This window comes from Agrilus planipennis, unplaced genomic scaffold (assembly GCF_000699045.2).
Source record: "Agrilus planipennis isolate EAB-ADULT unplaced genomic scaffold, Apla_2.0 scaffold283, whole genome shotgun sequence".
NCBI classification, from domain to species: Eukaryota; Metazoa; Arthropoda; class Insecta; order Coleoptera; family Buprestidae; genus Agrilus; species Agrilus planipennis.
The window spans coordinates 23,224-35,782 of record NW_020438960.1 but is presented as its reverse complement, the minus strand read 5'-3'; the positions used below and the strand labels follow the sequence as shown (position 1 = coordinate 35,782).

At 32.5% G+C, this 12,559-nt stretch overlaps 3 protein-coding genes across 4 annotated transcripts in view; 1 reads left to right on the top strand and 2 right to left on the bottom strand.

Moving 5' to 3' along the window:
• LOC108742199 (dedicator of cytokinesis protein 9) overlaps nucleotides 1-7,339 on the bottom strand; it is a 21,605-nt gene extending 14,266 nt beyond the window's left edge. The window contains exons 1-14 of the mRNA XM_018477277.2: nucleotides 6,978-7,339; nucleotides 6,599-6,715; nucleotides 6,213-6,516; nucleotides 5,543-5,709; nucleotides 5,316-5,487; nucleotides 4,921-5,237; nucleotides 4,198-4,634; nucleotides 3,880-4,070; nucleotides 3,388-3,641; nucleotides 2,706-3,035; nucleotides 2,016-2,582; nucleotides 1,723-1,869; nucleotides 1,014-1,659; nucleotides 431-946 (exon numbers count right to left, since the gene is read on the bottom strand). Coding sequence (XP_018332779.1) covers nucleotides 431-946; nucleotides 1,014-1,659; nucleotides 1,723-1,869; nucleotides 2,016-2,582; nucleotides 2,706-3,035; nucleotides 3,388-3,641; nucleotides 3,880-4,070; nucleotides 4,198-4,634; nucleotides 4,921-5,237; nucleotides 5,316-5,487; nucleotides 5,543-5,709; nucleotides 6,213-6,516; nucleotides 6,599-6,715; nucleotides 6,978-7,076 — 4,264 coding nt within the window. The 5' untranslated portion in view covers nucleotides 7,077-7,339. The remainder of the gene's footprint in view (nucleotides 1-430; nucleotides 947-1,013; nucleotides 1,660-1,722; nucleotides 1,870-2,015; nucleotides 2,583-2,705; nucleotides 3,036-3,387; nucleotides 3,642-3,879; nucleotides 4,071-4,197; nucleotides 4,635-4,920; nucleotides 5,238-5,315; nucleotides 5,488-5,542; nucleotides 5,710-6,212; nucleotides 6,517-6,598; nucleotides 6,716-6,977) is intronic.
• Nucleotides 7,340-7,420: 81 nt separating this feature from the next.
• LOC108742201 (protein phosphatase 1L) lies at nucleotides 7,421-9,235 on the top strand. Its single transcript, XM_018477279.1, has one exon. The coding sequence runs from the start codon at nucleotides 7,632-7,634 to the stop codon at nucleotides 9,063-9,065; it is 1,434 nt and encodes a 477-aa protein (XP_018332781.1). The 5' UTR covers nucleotides 7,421-7,631; the 3' UTR covers nucleotides 9,066-9,235.
• Nucleotides 9,236-10,576: 1,341 nt separating this feature from the next.
• Nucleotides 10,577-12,479, bottom strand: LOC108742211 (cysteine protease ATG4B). 2 transcript variants are annotated; one of them, XM_025975122.1, is made up of 7 exons: nucleotides 12,272-12,479; nucleotides 11,857-12,202; nucleotides 11,720-11,799; nucleotides 11,517-11,665; nucleotides 11,221-11,454; nucleotides 10,991-11,159; nucleotides 10,577-10,741 (listed from the first exon to the last, which is right to left on the bottom strand). In XM_025975122.1, the coding sequence occupies exons 1-7, from the start codon at nucleotides 12,369-12,371 to the stop codon at nucleotides 10,692-10,694; spliced, it is 1,128 nt and encodes a 375-aa protein (XP_025830907.1). In that variant the 5' UTR covers nucleotides 12,372-12,479; the 3' UTR covers nucleotides 10,577-10,691. The 2 variants fall into 2 exon arrangements, with proteins under 2 accessions (XP_025830907.1, XP_018332804.1); XM_018477302.2 differs by lacking the exon at nucleotides 10,577-10,741 and having other exon boundaries at nucleotides 11,045-11,159; nucleotides 11,217-11,454.
• Between the last annotated feature and the right edge of the window lie 80 nt (nucleotides 12,480-12,559).

Sequence of the window (12,559 nt, the reverse complement as noted above, 5' to 3'; positions counted from 1 at the left end):
CTTAGAGAGGCGAAAACGTGTTTAAAAACAGATTCGCTCTGCCCAATTTGCATAAATGCCAAATAAATGTCGAAGATCTTTTTCATTACGTTATTATCGCCTTCGTTAGTTAAAATGCTCGTTCTAAAATGCATACAGTAAAGACCTAAATTATCTAATACAATTAAACCCACTTCGTTCGTCATGTTTTGCTCCATTATTGCTTGCTCTCTCTTATAATTTTCATTTTCTACAACAAAAAAAAACCTATTTCAAATTAACTACTATAACAAGCTTATCGTTATTATAAAATGCAATCTATAAAAGTTTTTTTCCAAGAATTGACTGAAAAATAAAATAAATAACAGCAAAAAAGTCAAAATAACTGCAATATATTATTCTGTTCATTAAAAATACTAGTAATCGTCGAATTATGTTACATATTACATACCTGAGTTAACCAAATTCTCGCGATTAACCGTGTGAATGATGAGAGTGCCACTAGTTTCGTGATTAAAATCAGGTGGGTTCATTCTGGCGGGTAAAGTATGGGCCTTTGCGGGTTTATTCTTTACTACATCTTGGACACTTTGTTTAACCACAACTATATTCTTCTTTCCGTTATATTTGAAACAATGCAGGGACATTTCGAGCACACAAAAAAAATTGACTACATCGGAGTCGGCACACTGCTGCCACCAAGAGATCAAACATTCTTCGCCAACATATTTCACCACAAACAAAAAACAAAGAAGCACATCTTTCACCTCGGTCGGCTGAAGTTTGTCGTAACGTTGAAGATGGGGACTGGCCGTGCTCAAGCCCCGATGATGAGACTTGGCTTCGCCGTTTCTTAAGCTTTCGTCTCGAGGTTCGCGAATTATTGTTGTCTCCAAAGACGTTATGGATAGCGCATCTCCAGAAATATCCGATTCAAGGCTCATAGAACTGTTTCCATTTACCACAGCTGATTAATAATAAAAAAAAAAGAATGTTATATCAACTAAATATTTAACTGAAATTAAAACACTTACATTGTCCAGCGATGGCATCGAAAAATACAGAATTCCTCAAATGCATGGGGCTGTCTTTTTCCAAGTGAAGGGTAAACCTATAACTTTTGGGCTGATCGCTGGTAGTAGAACTTTTGCCAAATAAGTACGAACTACTAGTAGACAATCTATTTGCTATCGTGCTACTGTTTCCATCATCCTGTTTATCTATCGCATATAACCGACTTAGGTTTTCGAGTACTATGCTCAGCCAAGGGATGTAAATAAGGGCAATACGACTCATTTTGCCCTTGTTCCGATATCTGTCGTCGAACTCATGTTTTGCCATGAGATCTCGAAGTGTAGTTAGTGCCATTTTTCGCACATGTTGTACTTCATTCAAAGAAGTTCGCACTTCTAATAGGAGCAAACCAACTATAAAATGGTGTTTGCAAAACTCATTTGATAGACTGTACTCTTGGAGATAATCAGGTGAACGATTTTTTGGACTGAGACGAGTGTGCTGAATAGGCAAGTTAAATGCAACGTAATGCTCGTGATTACAGACGATCTCAAGAAACGTGAATTTGTACTCCTGAAGTACTCTCGGGTCACTCGGATTGAACTTGTCGAAATAAATGTTGATCAGACCGAATACAAAACCACGGTCCATCAATGACAAACATTTCTGTGAGAAGAACAAATTAATTTAATAAATTAATGCATAAACGCTCAATAAGTATTTTTTTACCTTCAGAAAATGAGCTAAACTTCTGTTCAATTCAGCAGTCTCTATTGCCATTTCTTTATGTTTATTAATGATGTATGGTATCAGCACTTCAAGTAACGATTCGATTCTTTGCAAGTATTCGAGTGGAAATCTTTCATTCCTATGCATCTAAAAGAAATAATATAATGAAAGGACCTTTAAAAGCATAGTTTCCACGAAAGGTATAACGCATTATATTTAGAGAGGTTCGTAATAAAACTTTTCTCAGAAATAGGAAAATAACTAAACAATAAACATACAAATAATTTTCTTACCTTTATTCTCCCTGTACTAAGTAAGTGTTGTGCCATGCCCTTGATCATAATATCAAAGAAAAAATTTGCATGATGCATAAATTTGTTAACGACTAAAAAATCGGTATTGTTTGGATGCAAAATTGTGGGCAAATGTTTAACCATTTCCTCATGTACGGTCGTTTGTTTTTTACTCTCCGGCTGAACGAACACGTACTTAACATAGGTCTGAAGGATCTCCTTGCGTCCTGAATCGTAGACCATATTGACAAGATTGATTAGGACACGCATAACATTCAGACAGATTTCTTCGTTATTTGTAACAACGAGAAGCGTGAGTAAGTGGTTAAGTAGCGTTGGCAGAAACGTAATTAGAGTTGTCAGCTGGATCGCATGTAGAGCCTTGATGATTTTACACGTTTCGTTCTCGTTGGGTAACGCAGTCGGTTTTGGATCAAGTAAACGTTCTGAATGGGAGAATAAGTTGAACAAGTGCTGATCCCTAGTGTTGACTGTTGAAGCAAGATTGAACGATACTGTGAATAACGGCCTTTGGGCATCAACCCATGTAATTTCTGGCCCGGCATTCTTAAAAACAAATACATTTTCCACAATATGCGCATAAGAAGTCATCAGCGCAAATTAATTTTATACGAAAATAAATTTAAAAAAGTTGGTTAGATTATGTTAATTGTAATCTTTTGGACTTACGCCTTTGCCTAGACCGAAGGGATGTATTGACAAGTAACCGGCTGGCAGGTGCATAGCAACGGGAATACTTTGTGTATCCAGATTTAGTTTTCCTTTCTGGAGAAGCGGAAGCCACGCGTAACCAATACAGTTTTCGACACCGTTATCGCGCTTCTTTGAAATATCACAGGAAATATGGTAAAAGGTAAACAACAAATGGTGAGAGGGGTTCAGGTTGATTGGCAATTTGACCTTTATCTCCTCATACCACATTGGCACCGTATTGTGGTGTAATACTGCACAAGACACTTGAGCCACTAAAGGTTTCTGACCTGGGCGCCCATAAATACACTGGAAAAGTGGATAAGAACGTAAAAGATAGTAATTTTAATACAAGCAATTCATATTTTATATTTATTATATGAATATTAAAAACAGAACAAAAGTTGTTAAAAGTTCATCTACAAATATGAACAGTTCATGTTTATTATTCAATACATATTTGAATCACAAAGCACTATAAATATAAGGAGAACTCAAATAGGTATTACCATTTTCTTGTAGTTTGTTTATCACAAATGCAAAGAAAAATATAACTTCGTTTGATTTTAATTTTATAAACATTTCAAACCGAAAATATGCGACAAAATTGTCAACGAAAATAATTTACGAGTCTTTACATAACAAATGAAATAAATTTTACCTGAATAGGTTTGGCACCATCTTCGTCAGAGTCCCTGATCTCTACTACACACGCTATGTTTCTAGCTCTAGTAAAAACTTTCTGGGTATCAAAACTAAGGCAGTGGGGATAGACGAACAAGTGATTAACAAATGTGACGTATGGATGAACATCTCTTTCTGAACTACCTTCGAATTCGGTTACTTCTATAGTGGGTTCACAAATTGGAGGAATCGGGAACGGTTTCAAAGGGGTTAATGAGGTTGTTAAAGAATCTACAAAATAATAAGAAACATTTAGTATATTATATTAACTGATGACATTATATTGTCACATGTATGTTGCGTTGCCTACTAATGACATTATATGTTGGTTTGCCTTTTCAGAATATGACTTCTAAAAACTATTCTGTCATTATGTATGTTGGGTTGCCTACATACATACGACAATATACATTATCAAAACAATATTTACAAAAAAATTACAAAAGCTTTACTTATTACTTTTACTTACTTTCAGGCAAGTCGACTAGTGGTTGTAATTTCATTTTTACAGACCCAGGTATCACAGTCAATTTACTAAATTTATCAGGTTTTCTGTATTCTGAAAGCAATTTTAATAATTCTTCATCACTTAGTTTATTACTTTCTTGTCTGTAAATAGCTGGAAAATCAGATGATGTATCTAATTCATTGCTGTATAATCTGCAAATATAAAAAAACACCTTTTTGCACTATCAAATCAACTTAAACATAAGAAAAGTTAAAATGTTTACTGTAATTAAGTGTCTTTCTTGATTGCAACTGAACAGCAAAAATTGATTTTGCCAACCTGAATAAAGGTTTTGCAGCCCATCCAAAAGGCATCTTGTAACAACCAAGTCTATGGCAGCAGGCCGAAACGCTTTTTTGTACTTTTAAACCTAATTTGGGATCTTTCGCAGCCCTAATATACGGTTCTGCCACTTGGCAAATGCTACCCTGTAAAATCTTCTCAATTCTCACCACAACAAAGATATCAGGATGGGGATTAGTAACACTCAATATACACTGTTTTGGATACATAATCCAATCCCATGAGACATTTGAAGGAAGATCCGTGTGGGTATGGTAAAAATTCGGACCGTGAGAGTCTGGTTTAAGACCGTTCTGTTGATTTGGTAGCAACGACCGAACGTTCATACTGTTAACATCAAAATGAAAATTTTCAGTCAGTTTTTTGCCATTTCTGGCATCAAATAGGCACAATGAAGTATGGTATGGTTCAACCTGGAAAAAGGAATAAACATACTAAAAAATTAAAATTTATACAATTATCTAAAATATAATACTATAATGTATACTGCCTAGTATAGTATTAATAAAGTGTATACATTATAAAAACAAAGAAAATAAATAAATCATTTAACACGCTCGCAATTTTATTATTAAAAAATAATTTTTAAGTTCAACAATTTTGGAAATTCTAATTCAACTAAAAACTGAATATTTTGTATTACGTATCTTAAAGATACAGTATGTTTAGCGGGATGGAAATTAATACAAACTGCTTTACCTGGCACATAGTATCCTTATCGTCTACAGGAACCTGCAGTTTAAATTTGAGGCTTTCGCATCGAATAAAAATACGCTGACCAAACACTTCTTTATAAGGCTCGGCTTGCTCAGAAGTGACACAAGTTGACAATTTTGGATTCAGAAATACTTGGGGATAAAGACTGAACAATTTATGCCGATTTTCACGACGAGCTAACGCTATACTAACGTCTGTTTCTCGAGCATATTTTATTAATTGAGGATTCATACTCTGCTCTAGACCCTTAAGAGTTCCATAAACCTGAGGTTGAGGAGACGGGGGAGGTGTATTTTTTTCTGAAATGAAGTAATATTTTAACAGATTGTATCCATCTCTTAAGAACAGTCAAATTAATATAAATATGTAAATTATACCTCTTTCTAACGACGCGGCTCTCTTTTCTTCCTGTAATTTGTTCTGGTGCAACACACAGCACAACTTTCCCAACCAGTCTTTAAATTCTGTTTCTGTTTCGGCAGCCAAAAGGTAAGATTTATGTCCCGCAGTCATTCTCAATTCAAAACAATAACGACCCCTTTTCATACTCTAAAAAGATGATTGGTTTATATTTATTGTAAAAAAGATGTACTATAGTTTTTACTTTAACAACTTCTGTACAGAAGTCCATTACTATTGTGGCTTTGGCTTCTGCCTTTGAATCATCTTTAAAAAGCTCCAAAATGTAGGTTCCATCAACTTCTTGTCTTAAAAAGCAGTACCGCCTTTTGAACGATTTCGATCCGATATTTGAAAACATTCTATCAGAACCTTAAATTCGGTAAAAATTACATACATATAAAGGGTAATTGTTCTTTTATATATTTGGATTTATTTCTGTCATGAATAAAATATTAATCCTTCCCATTTTAAGTGTTATGGCAAGACTTTATTATACTGAACAATATCCCGTGTGCAATTTAAACTTGCACTTGTCCCTTTATTTTTAATAAAATAAAATATATTACTACACAAACTCAAGAGCGCGAAAATAAAAAAGTTTTACATAATATTTACAATAAAATAATGTGAGATAATAGTTTTTAAACAAAAACTTCACCAGACATCATTGCTTTATTTTTAATTATTACTCATTAACTGCTTATCAACTAATTAAGAAATTCTCAAAAACAACTTATTAAAAACAGATAATTTTTGTGGCATATATATCATGATAGTAAAGTAATTAATCTAATATTATGCATTCTCACAAGAACAGTATCTAAATAAAACCGTTTGGTTCTTATAAATGAAAACAATTTACAAATGCTTACCAATTTCTGGGCCTTTCATTAAATAACCCTCTTTAGTTATACCATCCCCCTGGGATTTTGAACTGTCCACTGTATCTGAATCAATATCAATTTCAAAAATCTCCTCTTGGAGATCCTCCTCTCTATTACCATTAGGCAAGTCACTGTATGACCCTGAGTAAGCACTATATTTATAATGCACAAGATTCCAATTGGACGAATATGTACTAATGCATTGTTTTGTAAATAAACTGCAGTCTTCTGTTTCACATTTTGGAGGGATGACATGAGATACCGTTCTGAATTTTTTAGGTAAAACAATTTGCTGCAAAATAAAAGGTACAGACAATATAAATTTATAAATATAGAAAACATATAAATTAATATATCTATAATTTTTTACTTACTGATATGTCATCTGAGGGGTAAATAAGAAGCTCACGTTGTGGGTCATTTTGTAAAAGGGTTTTGTTTTTAAGTATGAAATTCTCAAAATCTAGAGGTTCTACCAGCTGAGGTTTATTCTAAAAAATGTGTTTTAAGTTAACTATTTACCAAGATAAAGTAATAACATGCAAAATTAAAAGGCATTCCCGCGTTTTCACTTTCATTTATAAGATGTTATATGACTGTTTTTATTAATAGGTGTGAGGATCCGTCAAAATTATTATTATGTAACAAAAAACAAATACTGTTATTTAAGAATTGTTATTTATGGCTTGTCCCCCATGTATGTATATAAAAAGCATGAATTTTTGAAGTAAAATTAAATATTAACAAACTTACTTGCACGGTGCTTTCTTTTACGGCCTGGGAAACTGTTTCTCGTAGTTGAGCTGCTGTTCCCGGCTTTCCCAAGCTTTTTGTGAATTTTCTTTCACTCATTTTACTATCTCAGACTGTTTTGGTATTGCAGTATTTTTAATAACTGAAATTTCATGTCCATGTCTGCTGGTCCTCAACCTTTTAATCGACCGATAAGATAAACACAATAAAACAGACCATCTCAAAAAACCTGTTGTAAATGAAAGTAACCAAAACACAAGAACAGTGGAATGTTAATTGTATTGATAACGTCGATAATGTTATTATTCGTCGTTTGATATGGATAATGCCTACATTGTTTGCATTCAAACTACACTCCAACATGACGTAATTATTAAATAATTATCATTTTAAACATTTTTTGCGACTCAATTCCCTTACGTCATTTCGAAGCCGAAGCTCAAGGTTGGTTCACCTGCTGCAATTTATAGCAAGAAAAAGTTCCGTCAAACGTCAAACGGTTCCCGGTGTATTATTTTTGTGTTCCATCTACATCATGAAATAGTAAATAGCAGTCGTAAATACTATCTTTTGTCTTATTACAATAAACAAAAAACAATAAAATGTGCATATTACAACTACATTGTTGATAACAAACTTATATATCTGAAAATCATGGAAGACGAATTAGAAGATCGAGTTATTTACCAAACCTACGTAACGCATCTAAAAATGATGTCCCGATTTGCATGGGGTGCTCCTCTAAATATAAATTTCCATTCACCCTTAACATATCTAGCATATCTATGGCGATTATTGAAGGTTTATGTTTTTAAACCTGAAGTTTTCATCTTTGGGACAATCATAGTTTTGATATTCATGTATTTGCAAGCCCTTGATGTATGGAGTCGTGCTTTATTAGGTAGACTGCAATTCACGATTAGCCGAGGGACCAAAGGAAAGATTCAAAAACTTAGTTTATTCAACACTGGTGATGCAGAAAAGACAAGTTGGCAGTTACAGCTTCAGCAGTCTGCTGCATATGCCATCCAAGGACGAAGACCAAAAATGGAAGATCGATTTGTCATAAATGAAAACATAAATAATACTGGCGTCTCTTTATTTGCAATTTTTGATGGACATGGAGGAGAATTTGCAGCAAATTATGCTAAAGAAAAACTTATACCCAATTTGTATAAGAAAGTTGTTGAAATTAAAGATCTGATTAGTGGAAAAGTACCAGAAAAAAATCCTGATGAACAACAGTGTAAGGAAGACAGTAAAGATGAAAGTAAACCGTCTACTCCAATGTTGCAAGAGCGTAAGAGAAGTATTAGAAAAACTACATCCACAACAGACGAATGCTACAAAGGAATCAAGGAGATAACTGACAAAGAAATACTGAGCAAATTGGACAAACAGTTGCCTGTTACTAGGGAAGTCCGTAATACATCCACTTCAATGTTTAAACAAATTCCAACAACTAGTTATTTTGACAAAAGTGGTAAAGTTGATTATGGAAAACTGTTAACTGATGAAGTGCTAGCTGCAGACCGTTTATTGTTGGAAATTGCAAAGAAAAGTTATGATGTTGCAGGTACAACAGCACTTATTGCTATTCTAGAAGGCACAAAATTATATGTTGCAAATGTTGGGGATTCTCGTGGAGTAATGTGTGATAATAAGGGTAATGCAATTCCCTTATCATTTGATCACAAACCCCAACAAATGCGGGAACGTAAGAGAATTAAAGAAGCAGGTGGTTTTGTTTCTTTCAATGGTGTTTGGAGGGTGGCAGGTATCTTAGCAACATCAAGAGCACTGGGTGATTATCCCTTAAAGGACAAAAATTTTGTAATTGCTGATCCTGACATACTGACATTTGATCTGTATGATCATAAGCCACAATTTATTATTTTAGCTTCTGATGGATTGTGGGATACCTTTTCTAATGAAGATGCAATAGCATTTATAAAAGAGAGATTAGATGAAAGTGATTATGGGGCAAGAAGTATTACTTTAGAATCGTTACACAGAGGCTCCTTGGATAACATAACTGTGGTCATAATTGATTTCAGAAATTTCCCCTTCAAGTCCGCTCAAGCATGACAACTGATGCAGGGTGCTTATGCAAGTTGGTTGTGGTAAAATAATAGTTCATATCAGTACATTACTGAAAGTAGATTTTGTTTTTGGTGTTTTTTGTTAACTTATTGATATCTGAAAAAATAAAACATTAAATTCAAAACTGAAAAAAGATCCCATCTAGAAAGAACATGTTTGCTNGGATCTGATGTGAGAGGAATATCATCGGGTTCTATGGGTTCAATTAGATAAATAGTATCCATTTTATGTTTAAGTGCACAAGACAGTTTTAGATATTCACGACTTTTTAGATGACATCTCTTTGTTTTGAATTTGGTTAATCAACATCATCTCCAAACACAGCCTACAAAGTTGTCATGATCAGCTGACTTAAGATATATTCGACAACCTGATACCATCACTTAAATCTATACCGTTAAGTTTGCAATTGCTATTTTAGAAATATACATGTACAGTCCATGTCCGTATAATATAATAATTTAATTCTGTATAAATTAATATACCTCGCATAAAAAAGAAGTGAGCTAAAATAGTTTTTAAAATGATAATCATATTTATTACCTTAAATGTATATTTGAAACTGTGTACCTGCTTGTAAAGTAAGTCTTCTTGATGAAAAGCGAAAACTAACGTCCGGCTTTAATTAACCCTAGGCGAGCTTTTTTATTCGCATTTTATTTTTTGCTCTATAAATCAACAACGTGCCTAAATATAAACTTGAAATTTTAAATTTAACATTGCTCCATATGATTACATAGAAAGGCGATTGTAAATAATTAGGCGACTTCACTTTACAACAAAACAGTGCAAAAATCACAATCACATATTAATAAATAAAATTTTAATTTGTAGAGAATATTTGTTAATGCATTGACATAAGATTACCTTTGAAATTGTGCAATATACATATTAGAAAATTAGAACCTTACTATGTAACATACTGCATTTTTATTGTTTATGTAACATCTAAAGAGATTGCTTAATTATTTATTTTTCATACTTGCATATTTGTGGAGGGACTAGATATTCTTCGTTTAATATTTTCATTAGTTGGCACATTATTTTTTAACACTGATTAATTATTAATTATCAATTCCGTTTGGCTTACTAATTACCTTGAAAACTTTTTATTTAATACATAGATAATAGTTTTAAACAAACTGCACCCATTTATTCACCGAAGGTGTACAAAAACTGGTGCTGAATTAATTTTTAATTCTCATGAATAGTGCAATTTACTATTTATAATGGCATTATAGAGAAATATTACGGTTTTAGCTTTGCATTTATGTCTTTCCTTTTTAAGTTTGTAGTGCCAAAGATGGTCATTCTGTATTTACATTGTGTTTGTTACTACAAATTGTAGTTAAAATAAATTTTGGAAATCAATGTACAATTTTTCAAGTGTTTCAATAAATGATGTAAAAATATTTATTTTATTTAATATTTCTTATGTAAAAAATAATTAACAAGTGAGTCAATTGCACCTGTTTATTTACAAAAGCGNTTTATAATTAAAAAAACAATAATTTATAAGCTAAATGCACTCAAATCTGTTGCAAATTTGATATAAAAACCTACACATAGTATATGAGGTCACCAATAAGGATTATTTACAAAAACTTTATGTTACAATATTTCAAATTCGTTATCAGAATCAAATTGTCTGTCATCGTAATCTGAAAAGAATTCTAACTTTAGAGTAGTCTAATAATTTCAAATAATTTTGGAATACATAATAAATGATAAATCGATTTGGAATTTGTTCTGTTTAAATTTTTATTGTATAGTTTTTTTTTGCACATCCCCATCGAAAATATACGGCCTGAGTATTTGTCATATTATAAAGATAATTTTCAAATAAGTAAATTCAAGGTAATTAATTTAGATGCAATAATCTTTTGTTTTAATCATTTCATGAAACTTACCTATGCATGAAGCTCCTAAAGCCTCTTCAGCTGATTCTTCAGTAAAAGACCATTCTTTTGGTTTTTCATAGCAAACTTCAAACAGAGGCTGTTTGTCAGGTGTAATAAGACTTGTTTTGACTAGACTGCAAAGGTCATCAAATTCTTCTTCAGTTTCACATAAGAAACACTAGAAATGTTTTTTAAAAATGAACATTACTTCCTTAAGTCTTAAATTAAGATATACCTACAACTGCCACTGATGGATCCATTGACAAAATATTTATTCTTGAAGCATGTTTACAATGGTATGTGGAATCCATTTCCATTTGTTCATCAGTTTCTTTAGTCTCCACAAAACCACATCTTTGTGTTGTATGTGGATCCAAAAATATAACTTCATTTCCAACACAACCAATAAAGTATAAAGCCAAGTTAGGTTTACCACCAATTATACCAAGGCTTTGTTTAAATTGGAAACACGTCTACAAATTTATAGAGAATGGAATATTTAAATTCCAAACTAACAACAAACTTAATACATTACCTGAACACAATTAACATAAATAGGATTAATTTCAGTAAGTCCTAATCTTAGAGGTACTACCAATAATAATGGTTTCCAATCTTTGCTTAAAGTAGTCATATTAGCATTATTAGTATTACTTTGATGATTTCTAAATTGGCAAAGGTCTCCTAGAAATTACATATCTTATCATTAAAATAGTATGAATATAATCAGTTACATACTTATTTCACTTATCACAACTGTATTATCTAAGGCTACATGAATTGCTAGAGAACTCCACTCATCATATTTGACTAGTTTTCTAAAAAATAAATGTTTTATTTATTTTATCAATATTTACTAAAAATATTAGCTATACTTTAAAACTTGGGCCACAGTATTTGGACCAAACCATTGTCCAACTTCTTTTCCTTCTGAAGCTCCCATTAGGGCAATTTGGTGAATGGAAAAAGGTGCTTGTCTCCGATCTTCAAACTTCTGCAAGATTTTTAAATAAATAGAGTCTCTTGTATCAGTATCCCAAAACCAATCACGCCCTAAGTGAAGATTAACAAGGGCTTGTGCTAAGACCATTTGACCACATCTTAACATACATCCCCAGCCCTTATCAGAAGTTAAACCATCTCCACCCCCAATAGGTATAAATCCTTTTCTGTAAGTACACCATATCCTTGTCGTTATATCTTGTCGTATGTTTTCTAACTCTAAAAAGGAAGTGTATGGGTATAACTTTTACATTTTTTATTATTTTAATGAAAGTTCACTTTCCTGACCTTCTAGAGCGTTGTACCTTTTTCCTAAAATCCAGACAGGATCTGATGTGAGAGGAATATCATCGGGTTCTATGGGTTCAATTAGATAAATAGTATCCATTTTATGTTTAAGTGCACAAGACAGTTTTAGATATTCACGACTTTTTAGATGACATCTCTTTGTTTTGAATTTGGTTAATCAACATCATCTCCAAACACAGCCTACAAAGTTGTCATGATCAGCTGACTTAAGATATATTCGACAACCTGATACCATCACTTAAATCTATACCTATCGAATCAGTTAGC

Coding starts and splice junctions, on each gene's coding strand:
- LOC108742201 (XM_018477279.1), top strand. CDS start 7,632: ATGGAAGACGAATTAGAAGATCGAGTTATTTACCAAACCTACGTAACG.
- LOC108742211 (XM_025975122.1), bottom strand. CDS start 12,371: ATGGATACTATTTATCTAATTGAACCCATAGAACCCGATGATATTCCT. Junction 11,800..11,856: donor ACTGTGGCCCAAGTTTTAAA/GTATAGCTAATA, acceptor TTTATTTTTTAG/AAAACTAGTCAAATATGATG. Junction 11,455..11,516: donor TTTATGTTAATTGTGTTCAG/GTAATGTATTAA, acceptor ATAAATTTGTAG/ACGTGTTTCCAATTTAAACA.